Source organism: Bos taurus, chromosome 18, assembly GCF_002263795.3.
Source record: "Bos taurus isolate L1 Dominette 01449 registration number 42190680 breed Hereford chromosome 18, ARS-UCD2.0, whole genome shotgun sequence".
Lineage (NCBI taxonomy): Eukaryota > Metazoa > Chordata > Mammalia > Artiodactyla > Bovidae > Bos > Bos taurus.
Genome location: NC_037345.1, coordinates 48,446,235 through 48,460,920, shown reverse-complemented (window position 1 = coordinate 48,460,920; position 14,686 = coordinate 48,446,235). Strand labels below are relative to the sequence as shown.

Genomic DNA, 14,686 nt, shown 5'->3' with positions numbered 1-14,686 from the left:
GGGTGGGGAGTACCCTAATGTGGGGGAAATGGACTCAGAGGCCCACAGAGAGGAGGCCTGAGTGAGGCTGAGTAGGGTCCTCCACGCAGCTGAACCCTGGAAGGACCCGCCCCTTGGCTGGGAAGGGAGGCTGCACCAGGGAGCCGTGGGGTGTGGGCAGAGGAGGGGGTGCCGGTGTCCCCCAGAGCAGGCTGGTGGTGGGTGCATGGGCAGAGCACGCCTGGCCCCTTTCCTATCCCCCCTAGAGAAGGCTGCCGCTGGCTGGGTGGGCAGAGGTCCTGATCCACAGGGTGGAGGGGAGCCGGGGCTCCTGAGAGCGGGACGCGGCGCCAACAGTGACTAGTCTCTGCCCCGAACTACAGGGTGGGTCCTGCTGGGGGGGTGGGGGGCGGGGAATGCAAGGACAGGAGGAGGAGGGTGAGGGATGGCACACAGAGACCAGGTACCTTTCAGGAAGCACAGAAAGCCTCCAAGAAGAGTTGAAAACGGCAACAGAACAGGAACAGAAATAGTGAGGAGGGTCTACAGAGCGGTGGGGAAGGAAAACAGAGAGGCTTGGGGATGGCTCCAGCCCTGCTGACGCCCGCCTCTCCCCTCCACACACAGGTGGGGAGGGGAGTGGGGGGCCAGCTGCGGCTGGTGTGTACACACACACATGCACACGCACACCTGCTGCATGCTGCAGGACACTCGCCGACGAGCCCCAGAGGGGAGGCTCGCGAAGGCCTTGGCCAGCGAACACCCAGCCCTGAGTGAGCGCAGGAAGCAGAGCCCAGGTCGGAGCCTGCAGGGAAGTCCCTGACCCCCAGCCTGGAGAGACGACCAGACCGGTCCCCCAAGTTCAGCTCCACCCTGCCAGGCAGGCCCCGCGAAGGTGCGGGCTGATGGGCAGGAGTGTTTTGTTTCGAGGCTGAATTCCTGGCACCCGGCTTGGGGCTTGGCATGTCTGAGGGACTCAGAGCTGATGAATGAATGAGCGAGCAAAGGACAAAGAGCAGATGCTTTCGTGAGTAGAAAGAAATAAACCAGCAGGAGAGGATGGGCATACATGGGGCAAGGACTAGGGCTGCCCTGCATTCATGAAATGAAACAAAACCCTGAGAGCACTCTTTTAAGGGGCCTGATGGAGCCTCTGGGGAAAAGACGGTGGCAATAACACAAGCATTACGGGGCTCTCCTGAGAAGTAAACAGGCTGGAGGAAGCTGGAGAGGCCTGTATGCTGCATGTCCCTGGTGACCCACAGCTCCCCAGAGGCTGGCCTTTATTTCCTCCCTAACGAGAGAGGCCCAGCTCCCTCAAAAACTCCCAGATGTTGGGGCTTCCCTGGTGTCCAGTGGTTAGGACTCCCTGCTTCCACTGCAGAGGGCGCTGCTCTGGGAACTAAGATCCCAAACTCCTAGGAGTAAAGAACACCAAAAAAACCTCCCAAATGCTCTGACCTGGGCTTTCCGGCCGGCATGCCCTCCCACAGAGCCTCCAGGCCTCTGGTCCCCCACTGGAGTCCTGCTATAAGCACCAGAGGGCAGTCTGGGCAGAGAGAAGACACGCCCTTCAGGGCAGTGTGGCAGCAGCGAGGCTGGCGAGGGGCCCGTGGAGCAGGGAGGCCCACAGCAAACGTGCCATCAGTGGGGGTTTGCGGCAAGAATCTCCCACCCCACCCCATTTTCCCTCTAGGGTGAGGGGTCCCCTCCACCTCCCTGCCTGTGCCAAAGGCACCCCCAGTCTCCCCACCACCAGGAGAACACATCAAACACATACTCCAGCCACGTGCTGGGGAGGCTGCTCCCACTGCCAGGCCGTGTGCGGGGCGCTCATGGGGCCAGACACTGTCCTGAGCCCTTGGCCTGCTCATTTCACCCTCAGACGATCCTGAGGAGGGCGCTGGTCTGCTCCCCATTATACATGTGGGAGAAGGGAGGTGAGGGCCTTCTCTGAGGTCACACTGCTGAGCGGCGACAGAGCAGGGACCCCTGGCAGACTGCCCACAGGAAGGCCTTGCTGGACCTGGGGTTCTGAGGCAGGCAGCAAAGTCCCCATCCCGTGACTTGTGTCCCCTTCTTGTAAGTGGGGATACCGGGGCCCGCCACTCCCGGCGTGGGCATGGGCTGCTGACAGCCCGTGCACATGGAGTGTCTGGAGGTCCTAGCACGCAGCTGCGGGCGGGCTACGTTGCTTCAGCTGTGTCCAACTCTGTGTGACACCACGGACTGTAGCCCGCCAGGGATTCTCTAGGCAAGAATACTGGAGTGGGTTGCCGTGTCCTCCTCCAGGGCATCTTCTCGACCCAGGGACTGAACCCACGTCTCTTACGTCTCCTGCACTGACAGGCGGTTCTTAGCACCACCTGGGAAGCACGAGTTACTGCTCAATAACCAGCTCATCTCTTGGTCTGCTCTCTGCCCAACTGCTAACCGGGACACAGAATCAAATTGCTGGGAATACACTGCAGGCCAAAACCAGGCATGCAGGAGGCAGGAGGAGGAGACAGAGGTGTCCAGGCCTCCAGGCAGCAGGGGCAGCTCTGGTGAGAGGTCAGCTGGGCTCGGGGAGGGCCACCCCAGGGAACAGACACTTCTGACTCCCTGCTTGCGGTGGTGGGGCTGCTGGGGGCAGGGGCCCTGTGACCTGGGCCCCTGGAATCAGAGACAGGCCTGTCCTGGGGTGTTTGCTGGGGGAAGGAGCCGCAGAGCAGGGCAGGAGAGCCAGCATTCCCAGTGGGGACATGGCCAGTGTGGCAGGCGGGTGGCCTGGCATGGATCAGGGAAAGAGGGGGACAGCTGAGAGCAGGTGCACAGGCCCCAGCTGCGCCCCGCTGTCTGAGGTGATACTGGGACTCGACTGCCTTATCTAGAGAAAACTGGGACCAGCCGCCACTTCACAGGGTGGGCTGTATCCATGGAGGGACTCGTGGGACTGTCTGTGGCGTCTCAGCCCTGGACCAGTGCTGGCTGGGTGATGGCCATGGAGGCTCAGGGTCACAAGAACCTTCCAGGCTGGGTCAGTCCTCAGCCCGGACACTGGGATGGTGGGATGGTGGTGGGGGTCGGGGGTTGGCAAGGGTGAGTCTCCGGCCACAGCAGTGAAGGTGCTCCCGCCCCCAGCTCACCTTTTGAGCCCCTGAGAAAGCGTGGTAGAAGCAGGACACGTAAGTCATGATGGCTTTCTCATCTGGCCTCAGAGTGCCTACAATATCTGCGCAGAGAGAGAGAGAGAGAGGCAGGAGAGAGTGAAAGATGCAGGAAGGGCGGCTGAGGCCGGGCCTGAGGCTCATGCGGGAAGGATAGCGCTGGCTCTGGACTGGAAGCCAGACCCCGGCTCCAGCCTGCGTGGGCACGTCTTGCCAAAGTTTTGCAGAGGGGAAGGGGGCGACATCTGAGAGGGACAGATTCCTTTCCTAACCAGACCTGGGTTTGGGACACAGCGGGAGCCTTGGTTGGGGCTGGGGGGATCTTGCTTGCATTATTTGATCTTTCTGAAAACATACGCAGGATCCATGTCCTGTGTGACCACCTACCACCTGAGCATAAACCCCTAATCATCTCCTGGGGTCTCAGAATGAAACCCAAACTCCAGGACTACAATGTCTCCCCAGAAGGTCTCTGTCACCTTCTCTGACCTCACCTTCCTCTGCTCCCCAGCCATTCCTTGCATAAGCCCCGCCATTGATGCCTCAGGGCCTTTGCACTTGCTCCCCCCTCTATCTGGAACACTCCGCAGCTCCTGCTCATCGCCCTCTCCCCGCCAGTGAGGATCCCAGTGCCTCCCACCACGCTGTCTGTGCTCTCTCTTACTCCTCTCATGTACATTACTTTCTCTGTGGACCTGCTCGTTGTCTGTCTTGCCTACTAGGCTGTAAGCTCCATGAGGGCAGGGGCCCTGCCTGACTCGGTCACTGACTGTATGTATTGCACTGAAGGAGGGGGGTGAGCTCTGAGGCGCTCGAGAGATACTACGAGCAGGGAGAGGCTAAACGGGCGGTGATGCCAAGGAGCCGGGGGGATGGCTTCCAGTTGGAGAGAGGCCACTGCCGTCTGCAAGAGAAATGAGGTGAGTGCGGGAGGAGAGAGGCAGCAGCGGCATTGGGCGGTGGCGGCGAGGTGGGCCTGCCTGGCCCTGCCCGGTACCTTCTGCGCTCCCGAAAAGGCATGGTAGAAGCTGGACACATAGGTCATTATGGCCTTCTCGTCGGGCCGGGCCGTGTTCACGATGTCTGTAAGTGAACGACAAGGGTTAAACTGCCCCAGCGGGGGTGGGGACGGGCGCTCACGGAGATGCACGGGCTCCCCAGGCCACAGCAGGAGTCCTGGGAGAAGGACCCTCGGAGCCGATTCCATGACCCTGGGCAACTCCAGTGGGCTTGGCCAGCCCCTTGGCCCCTCCATCCCCCATGGTCACCGGAAAGGCCAAGGCTGTGGGAAATGCGATTAAGACGAGGCCACTTCCTCTCTCTGAGAACGGCCTCAAGGGGCTGGTAGACGGTCAGCCCCAGGGGCCGCCAGAGGCCAGAGGCGGGGGTCCTGGCTGGGGTGGTGCGTGGCTGGGAAACGGAGCAAAGCCGGAAAAGGAAAACAACATTCCACTCTGTGGGCTCCAGATCCCTAGCCTGTGGCAGGCAGGAAGGTGGAGGCCTTGGTTATTCACAGAAGCCGACCCTCCCAGTGACTGAGGGGCGGGACCAGTCAGGAAGGGCTATGGCGGGGGTGCCGGGGCCCAGGCCCCAGGGGCGGCCCTAAGAGCTGGTCCCTTCAAAGACCCCTTCCCCACCAACTCCAACCCAGGCTGCTCCCGCCTGGGCGCCCTGGGTGACGACACCATTATTCCCGGTTCGAGCAGATTTGCTCAGGCGTTCCGGCTGGCTCCGCCAGCTCCGAGGTCACCCCAAGACATGCCCGTAAAACAGCGTGCTGACAAGAGCAAGAGCGATGTACTTACCCTCTGCATCTAGCATCTTGGGGATGTCGAGGTATTTCTCAGCCACTTCGAAGGCATTGTTCAGGTTGGTGACGGGGTCGTCCTGGGGGAGGGAGGCGAGAGAAACATGGTCAGGGGCAGGATGCACAAGCAGAGGGAACAAGGGCTGGCCCCAAAGGGAGGGATCCTGGGGAGGGCTGGAACTGGAAATGTTCCTTCAGGCAGTTCTCAGCCATGTGTGCTGCTGCAGGGAGTTGGGGGCGGGGCAGACACACCTGGATAAAGGAACACTCCTGGAAATCTTTGGGGGGCTAACTGTGCACCTTTCCTTCAGAAAAAAACACAGGTGTGCTCTTTCCTTAGAATTTCCAGCCATCCCTGGGTCCCAGATCAAGACCCCTGCCCTGAAACACTGATCCAGACCTGAGAGCACACTGGGGTGTGGGCATGGGGGTGGGGAGCAGAAAGCCTCCGAGTTCTAAGCTCAGTCCAACTCACAGGATGGGAGCCCACTTCACATTGACCCTCCCTCATGGGCCTCTCCCACTCTCCAGCTACAGCCCAATTCGATTACTTGATTAGTGGCTGTGGCCTGAGCAGGCTGAGTGCAGGCCTGGGCACCCCCATCCCCCAATCTGGGCCCCCATCTGGGATGATGCTCTTTCTCTCTGGCCCTAGGCTGCCTCCCCCATGGGCCCTGCCCCACGAGGCCAGCTCAGGAGCGCCTTCCTTCTTCTGTAGCATGGGTACCCCCATGATGGTTCAGAATTCCTTACCGCTCCCCACTGGGCAGAGCGTGAATGCTTCCAGAATCTAGAGGGTTATGGAAGGGGAGCTGGGGACCTTCCTGGTGGTCCACTGTTAAGAATCCGCCTTCCAATGCAGGGGACTCGGGTTCGATCCCTGGTTGGGGAACTAAGATTCCACATGCCAAGGGGCAGTTAATTAATCCCGTGTGCCACAACGACTGAGCCCTCATGCCACAACTAGAGAGAAGCCTGCCCGCCCCAACTAGGACCTGATAAAGTCATAAGTAAATAAATAAAAAGGAAGCAGAACTGGAAGGCATTGTCGGCCAGGATCTCCCATAACCCCTGGCAGCTCAAGGAGGGAGAAGGGGACAGGTCCCAAGGGGAGCAAAGAAGGCGAGATCAGCCACCAAGCCTGGGTTTCCTGATGGCTGGCACAGGGCCCTCCTGGCCTGCCCATCTGAGCACAGAGTTCAGCTCTGGACACCAGCGACGGATGGGCTGGGGGAAGTGGCCCAGAGTCAGGGTCAGAGTTGGGGTGTCTGTGGGCCACCGAGGGGAGTGAGAGATGCGTACCTTTCTCAGCTTGTCGTACTCGATCAGCTCTGGTCTGTGCCGGTGGATCAGGGCATTGAAGGCAAGACCATCCTTCCAGCTGGGGATGGAAAGGCCAAGGTTGTGAGGAGGGCCCCCATGGTCATGAGTGGCTATGGGCCGTGAGCACACAGGAATGACTACCTCCCACTTAGCGAGGGGGTCTAGAGAGTGTGCCCGGCTGGCTGTGAGCCTGGCTGCTGGAGCCAGACCGTCTGGGGGAAAACCCCACCCCTTCCGCTGTCAGTGCAACCTTAGGCAAGTCCTCTAACCTCCTGCTACCTCAGTTTCTACATCTGCCAAATAGGGATAATACAGTGCCTATACTTCATCGGGCTGTTGTGAGGATGAGTAACTGTGTGAGGCTTAGGCCAATACCTGCCACGTGACAAGTGCTTTATGACTGCTTGTTACCGGGGTAGCTGTGCCCCGCTGAGCACTGCCGTGCGTGGCCCCACTGAACCGGACAGGCCCGTGCTGCGGGCCCTCTGCACCTTGGCTGACCTGACCGGTGTGCTGGCTAAATGCCAGGATGTGGCCTGGCATGAGGGGCTCTGTTCAGAGGGAAGTGACAGCTGGTCACAGGCCAGACTGGTCACATTTCCCTGCCCGGAAACCTCTAAGGCAGGGGTCCCCAACTTCTGGGGTGTACACAGGTACCTCCTATCAGGTCAGCGGCAGCATCAGGTTAGAAATAAAGTTCACAGTGAATAGAATGGGCTTGAATCATCCCAAAACTACGCCCCGCCTCCCACCCTCAGAGAGAGGAATGGTCTGTGGAAGAACTATCTTCCATGAAACCAGTTCCTGCTGCCAAAGAGGTTGGGGGCCGCTGCTCTAAGGGCTGGCTCTTCTGGAGGTCAGGCTTTCTGGCGTCTCACACAGACCCCGTCTCTGAGCACGGCACTCCTGCTGGTTACCTTCTGCCACCTCATCCTATTTCGTTGTCTTTCTTCGGCCCTTCTCACTACTTGGATTAGGCCGGTTCCTGCACACCTTTGGGAACTGCTGGTCCCCGGCTGAGGTGTGACCTTCCAAGGGCAGGGACTTGATCTTAGCGCTAGTGTATTCCCACTCTTGGCATGGAGTAGGCACTCCACAGGTACTGAGTGACTGAATAAATAAACGAATGAGAAGTGCACGGAGGACCAGCTAGCTGGGAAGGAAGGAGACGTGGAGGAGATCGAGGGAGGGACTGCACGCTATGAATGGCTGAGCACAATGGTCCCCGATGCCCAGTGCAGGGCCCTGGGGAGCCCGAGGACACAGCAGGACCTCCGTGGACGATGGAAAACCCCGTTCTTCATCCCTGTGTTTGCCCTCTCCTTGGACCATCCACCCCAGAAAGACAGCAGAGGCTCAGAGGGGTCAAGTCACGGTCATGTCAGATCTGGTCTCAAGGCCACCCAAAAGCCTGCACGCCTAATCCCCAGGCCGTGCCATACTCCCAGATCTCCCACTGACCATGCCTGCCTTGTGGACACACTCATTTTCTGCCCTGACCAGAGGGAGAGCAGGCTTATTGTGGCTGAGTCCTGTTCCGCTAATAGACACAGGGCACATTTCCCCCGACACTAAACTCACGGGGACGGCAGCTCCCTCTTGAGATGTCAAAACAAAGGAAGAGCTGTGCTGCTGCTTCTGAGTTACCTGACTTGGGGAAGAAGACTCTACAGGGCCTCCCAGAGGTGCTGGGCCACAAGGCCTTCAGCCCGGGACAGTGAGCTGACTGCCACCTCCCCCAAGGCACGCAGGGACCTTCCCAGGGGTTCATGGAAGCCAGTTGTGGGGGGGCACTCCTGAGAGCTGGCACCTCACAGACCCTGACAAAACCACAGGAAGAGGGCCAGGGTGGGGGTGGGGGTGGGGATGGGGCCCGCCAGCATCTCGAGTCCTGGGAAGCAGCGTGGGGATGATGTGGGCCAGGCCCTCAGCCAGCCGCTCACCTGATGTGGAAGTTCTGCACGTTGACATTCTTGTACGGGGCCGTCTTTCTCTGGCACCAGAGGAGGAGCCCCTCCTTGGCAGAGGTCTCTGCAGAACACACGAGGACAGTAAGCCCAAGCTCACAGCTAAAGGCACAGCACCCAGGGCAGGTGGGTCACCCTTGGGGCTCAGGCATAAGGGGCAGAGAGAAGCTGGGGGAAGAGGCCCTTGGACGGGGCAGCCACAGTGTGGGTGCCCCTTCCAGATCCTAGCCGCACGCCAGGCCCCAGAAGCAGTCACTCCCCTGGGGTCACCCTGGAAGTGACAGTGACAGGGCAGTGTCAGGGCCTGAACCTGAGCCGTTTCTGACCCCAGCCTATGCCTGGTGGGACACACTGCCCAACAAGCGCCTGATGCAGGCCCCGGCTTCTGAACAAGGCCCCAAGGACAGGCTGCCCGCTCAGGGGCCGGCTGCAGCTTTGAGGAAGCAGGTGGGAGCGCCCCAGGAGGTCCCTCCGTTCCCCGTGGGCAGCGCCCTGTGGACTGTCCTCAGCAGACTGGGCGTGCTATGAGGGCAGGTACCACGTGTGTCCTGGTCACCGCACTGGCCCGTCACCAGGAGCCCCTCCACACGCTGGCCCCGTGGTTTCCCACCCTGTGCTGGCCTGGATCCTGGAGGCCAAGTCCAAGGGTGGGAGGTGGAGTGGAAACATGGGTGCTGATGCCCCGCAGAATGAGGCCAGGCCTGACTCTATCGCGAGTCTGATCCCAGACCACCACATGGCGCGGTGATGGACTCAGGAAAGAGCCTCGAGGCATGAAGACAAAACACCCGAGAGTCTAACCAAGTCCCCAGAACTCGGGTGGCACCGGGGTTGAGAGAAAAGGCTGCTCTCTGCTGGTCGGCAGGCCACCGGCTCTCACCTTCCACAGAGATGTCCTGGATGGCGAACCTGAGGATGATGGTCCAGATCATTCCCAGGGTCATCTTCGCGTTGCCGTCCACAATCTCTGCACACAGGGAAAGGCGCAGAGGGTGAGAAGGTTGTTAGAGCCAGAGGGTGACTCCCCAGGTGGCCCCCGGCCCTGTCTAGAGTTCAACTCCGTCATCTGACAGAGCTGCCCAGGCCTGTCCTGCACCACCTGTGCTGGGAGGTGTCCCTCAGCAGGAAGTGTGGTCCCCAAAGCCTTCTGCCGCTTGGCACCCTCAGGCTTCCTTCCACACATGTGTTCTTAGCCTCACAGGCCTCCTCCTCTTCGGGCAGCTGGTCCTCGTGACCCAGTGCAAAGGACTGCTCCCAGGCACTGTTGGGCCTGTGTTTCCGGCCCCGTCAGGTGCAGGCCACGCTAGTGTTGGTTGAGAATCTGTCCCCTTCCTTCCAACCAGTGCTGCCACCTCAGTCCAAGCCGCTGTCGTGTCCCCCAGATCTCGATGCACCGCCTCCTCCGTCCCCGTGATCCACTCCCACGCAGCAGGGTGGTCACTTTAACGGGTGTGTTGGATTTGTGTCGAGCGCCTGCTTCAGGCCCCACCGTGCCTGACACAAACCCTGTGTGCTGGAGGCGGGCTCACAAGGCCTGCTCTGCGTGACCCAGCTGCTCCCTCCCTGGCACTCTCTAAGCTCCGCCCTCTTGGCGAGTCAGAGTTTGCTTGCTTTAAGGATCTCACACCTTCTGTCCCCCCAACAAAGTGCACCCCTTGCCCCCTTCCTCAGAAGGCTGGTGGTCCTTCCCAGCCTGTTCTACGTCACCTCCCGGCTTCCCTGACTTCCCTGGCACCTGCTCTTGCCCTCACACGCACACACTGGCTGGTCTGTCTGCTAGTTCCGGGGCTTCCCAGCTGGTACAGTGGTAAAGGATCTGCCTGACAAGCAGAAGTCATGGGTTCGATCCCTGGGTCAGGAGGATGCCCTGGAGAAGGAAATGACAACCCACTCCAGGATTCTTGCCTGGGAAATCCCACGGACAGAGGAGCCTGGTGGGCTACAGCCCATGGGGTCACAAAAGAGTCAGACATGACTGAGCGACTCAGTGGCGGCAGTAGCTGCCTATTCCTCGTCTGCCTTGTCATCAGTCCTGCACCCCCAGCACCTGGCCCAGCGAGAGACAGAGAGAGACAGAGACAGAGAGAGAGAGAGAGAGAGAGAGAGAGAGAGAGAGAGAGAGACGTGGAGCCACGGGCAGCGGGGAGCAGGGGGCACAAGGGCCAGCTGCCAAGCTTGCACTTCCTCAGCTGACCGAAAACCACTCTCTCAGACTCCTAGGGGTGAGAGAGAAGAGTCTGGACCACACGTTCCTCAGCTTCAGCAACTTGCAGAAAAACCACTTCTGTGACGCTCAGGCACTGTGGGGCCTGGGGCCGGGTGGAGAAGTGCGTACAAGCAGCCGCAGACCAGAGCCCATGGGCCTGACATGCTTGTGGCGGTCCTCTCAGGCCTGTAGCCCACTGCGCCTCTCACAGCCCAGATGCAGGAGGGAGGCTGGGAGAACAGAGGGAGGCTTCAAGAGACTGTGCTCACCAGCCTCGAGGACAGAAAACTCTAGGTGAGCCTAATTTGAGGAGGAGGGACGACGGTCCCCCAGAGGATGGGGCCCAGCCTTCCCAGAGGACACACTCACCAGGAGGGGGTGGGGTGGGGGGCTCTTTAGTCACTGGAGAGGCTTCCCCCAGTGAAGCTGTGGGCTGCCGGCTGAGGGGGGCTCTCCGTTTGAGGGTTTGGGGAGAGGAAATACATGCAGCTGGCTGCCTGGAGGCAGGGGAAGGACACGGTGTCCGTGCGCACCTTGCCCAGGGCAGAGAACCCCAGGCCTGGAAACTAGGGTGAGCCTTCTCATGGGGTGAGAGCAGGGATTTGTCTAGGAAATCCACGCTGCGTTCCTCCTGGGTGCCGGCCGCAGTGCCCGTTCCCAGCTGGTGCCCGAGAAGGCTGGTCACGGAGGGCTTAGAGAGTCCCTGTGACGGGGGGAAGGTGGCCGCTCTCATGACACACCCACCAGCTGCTCCCTGGACCTGCAGCTGTGCCTCCGCCTCCTGACCCCACTCACAAGCCCCACAAGCAAGTCATGTTCCTGCAGCTGCTGAGACGGTGCAGAGGGACAGGGAGTCAGGGATGGGCGGGGGGGCTAGATCAGGGCTCTCAGGTACCCCAGAGATCTCAGAATGACTCCGGCCAGCTGCCCACCAGAGGCCCAACGGCCACGGGTGCTGGGAGCTAAGCGGTCTGGTCATGAACAGAGAACGTTTTTAGACTGAGTTTTTCTCCAAATGAAAACTGACGACTGCCATGGGTCTTCTCTCACCCTGTCTGTGTTTACAGGCTAGCATTTGAGCAAAATAAAAAAAAATGCAGCTGTGAGAAGCAGGAGGCTGGAGGGGAGCCAAGAGGAAAGATCCATGCAAGGACAGAAAATCTCAGGGCCTGATTGAATTCGGGCTTTTTTGTTTTTTTTTTAAACAAACACCAACCACCTCGACCGTCGCATGCGAGGCTTGGCACCCCTCCTTGGAGAGGGCCCGGGCCAGGGCAGAGCCTTGGAACACGGGATGTGCATTCCTTGGCCTGGAGTCTCAGCCAGACTCTCAGAGCCCTGTCATTAACAGCAATTAGTTTTCTTTGTTTTTCTAAAAGCTGGGACAACATGGATGTCGGGGTGTACGAAACCCTGCTCTGACTAATGAGTAAGACTGTGAGCCCAGGCTGATGGGGACCTTCTGGGCTCCATCAGGCCTTGCCTGGTCTCCAAAGGCGCTGGGAAGCTGAAGACAAGAGCTCCAGCTGCTGGAGCGAGGGTACGCCGCTGCTCCCGCCAGGGCCCAGAGACAAGGTCAGGGTGCTGGCTGGGCACCCACATGGGGCCCAGAGGGGTCCTGGGAGTCCCGTCAAGAGGCCACACTCTCCCAGGCCACGCAGCCAGCAAGGTTTGCTCCCTGACCTCTGGACCTACACTCCCTGCCCCAGAGCCCGGACACTGGGCTGCGAGCCTCCTCCCCTCCTCTGAGCCCCTCCTGCCCGTGGACACCAGGCAGGGCCTAAGGGCAAAGGTGCCGCCGGCTCGAGACGGCGGGTCACGTGTCAGGCCCAGCACCGGGACGGTGAGTGAGGTGTCCGCGGTCCGAGCAAAGCCATTCCTCCCCTGTGTCCCTCGTGACTGGGTGAACCAGATTCCCTGGTCTTGGACTGGATTACTCTCTGGAGGAAGGAAAGCAGGGGTGGGCTGTGAACCCAACGCCACGTGGAAGGCAGTCACTGTGGGCACCACGTGGTGTATCCGGCACCCCCATCTTGACCACCAACACAACTTCTTTTTTTTTCTTTCCTGGATGCATGGCTTGTAGGATCTTAGTTCCCTGACCAGGGATTGAACCCGGGTCCTCGGCAGTGAGAAAATGGACTCCTAACCGCTGGGCCTCCAAGGAATTCCCGCAGCGCCACTCTGCTCCGGGCCCCACCCAAACTCACCTTCCGCCCCGATGGAGACCAGCTTGACCCCTTTGCTGGCGATGAAGTCCAGTGCCTTGTTCACGTTGTTGATTTTGTGCACTCTCATCTTGCCCCGCTCTGGCTTAGGTAACCGCTCCCCTGAGGGCGAACACCGTGAAAGGGAGAGAGGGGAGACTTAGGGTCCCTGCTGCTCCCCAGAACAGGCCGACGCCGGTGCAGTGTTGCTGCAGCTGGTAGAGGCCTTGCTCTTGCCTGGCAGCCATGGGCAGGGCGGGTGGTGTCCTGGGGGCACCTGCAGGGTGGCTGGGCGTGTCCTGGGGGCACCTGTAGGGTGGCTGTTGCGGGGAGGTGGGGGGGTCGGTGCTCACCTGAAATGACCTCCAGGAGGAGCATGAGCTTGAGCCCGTCTCGGAAGTCCTCATCAATGTTCTCGATCTGTGTGCCGGCCTTCCGCAGGTGGGAGTTGCACCAGGCTGTGAAGGTCTGGGGAGGCAGAACAGAGGGTGGCCAGGAGGGTCAGTGTGGCTGTCGGGGCTCTCCAGCAAGAGGGCCGGGCTGCGGCCCTGACTCTGCATCAACAAGGCCACCATGGGGCCCTCGCCAGGGGTCAGGCCCTGGGCCCAACCTCTATCTACACTGGCGCCCATCTCCACAGCGACCCAGGCAAGCTGACGGGAGGAAACTGAGGCTTAGGCTGGTTCCCAGACCACCGCTTGGTCAGCGGGATAATGAGTGGCAGAGTGTGGACTGGAACTCACATCAGCAGCCCAAGTCCTGAGCCAGAGCAGAGAACACCGGAGGATGGGGCCCGGGCGTGGCGTCCAAGGTGACTGGCGCTCAGCCCCCTGCTGGCTGGGGCCTCTGTCGTCATCGACTCCAGCGCCAGGGAAGTGCGTCACATCAGTTAAGGTGGACGTGTCCAGACACCTTCCGGGGAGACCGGCCCACGCAGCCCCAGCAGCAGGGTCTGGGAAAAAGCCCACGCCTGTTTCCCACGGGAGTCCCCTGCCCTGTCCCCACCAGCCTGCAGGCCCAGCGTGGACCTGGGCCGATGGCCAGGAATGCACGAGAGCTCGCGCTGCGCCCGAGTGTGGGCAGAGGCCGTGTGGGGGGCGAGGGGCTTCCAGGGAGACACTGGCCAAACACCATGTGTTTTGACAACAGTCACCAGAACAGCTCATTGGAAGACTCAATGCGAGGCCCCTCGCAGACAAAGAAGCCGCCTAATTAACATGCCGCTAGGCGGGTGTAAGCGAGGGTTCCCTCCAAACGCAACGATCCTTCCAAACCCGAAGAAAGGCGGAGGGTTGCGGGCGACTAGGGTACCCCACCCGCCTCCCACCAACAGGAAGAAGAGCTCCACCGCCACCACCCTGGAGAGACAGAAATCTGCCCTCGGCTGCCCCTCCGCCCTGCTCAGTCCACACCTACCCCTCCCTCACCATCAGCCCCTCTGGACACCCACCCAGGCTGACTAGCCTGCCCCACCCGATCCTGACTCAGATGCCTGCCCCTCCTCTGTGCAAATCTGTCAGAGGACCACTGTTTCTTCCCCCCCCCTTTTTTTTCAGTATTTTTATTTATTTGGCTGTGCCAGGTCTTGGTTGTGGCATGCGGGATCTAGCTCCCTGACCAGGGATCAAACCCAGGCCCCCTGCACTGGCAGCGTAGTCTCAGCCTCGGGACCCCCACCAGGGAAGTCCCTCTGCTTCACTCCTAACAGGTGCGTGCTGTTTTCCGCCTCCTGGCAGCCGTGAGCTACTCTGGAGCAGGTTCTCAGCGAGGTGCGCACGCATCCCCTCCCCCATCTTACTTCCCTCGCTCCTTCCCCTGAGCAGCTCTGAATTCGGACAAACCGGGGCCAGGCTGCTGGTTACACCATTCCTGCGGGTAGGTTACCCAACCCTCCTAACGCCCGTTTCCTCATCTGCTACGTGGCAGTGAAGACACCACCCGAGTCACGCACGGTCAGTGCAAGGGTTCACAGTGGTGACCCTGTGGAGCTGGGCCACACAGCAGGTGCTCGGTTCTCCACACACCACGCTTCCCGGGGCCCCTCCTCC

General features: G+C 60.5%; 1 protein-coding gene across 12 annotated transcripts in view; it reads right to left on the bottom strand.

The window, feature by feature from the left end:
- Positions 1-14,686, bottom strand: part of ACTN4 (actinin alpha 4) — a 73,878-nt gene that overhangs the window by 15,766 nt on the left and 43,426 nt on the right. For 3 of the 12 annotated variants that reach the window (XM_024978283.2, XM_024978286.2, NM_001098052.1), the window contains 7 exon segments: positions 12,992-13,106; positions 12,642-12,761; positions 9,106-9,192; positions 8,202-8,289; positions 6,238-6,316; positions 4,934-5,015; positions 4,126-4,211 (listed from right to left, as the gene is read on the bottom strand). In XM_024978283.2, coding sequence (XP_024834051.1) covers positions 4,126-4,211; positions 4,934-5,015; positions 6,238-6,316; positions 8,202-8,289; positions 9,106-9,192; positions 12,642-12,761; positions 12,992-13,106 — 657 coding nt within the window. 12 annotated transcript variants of the gene reach the window in all.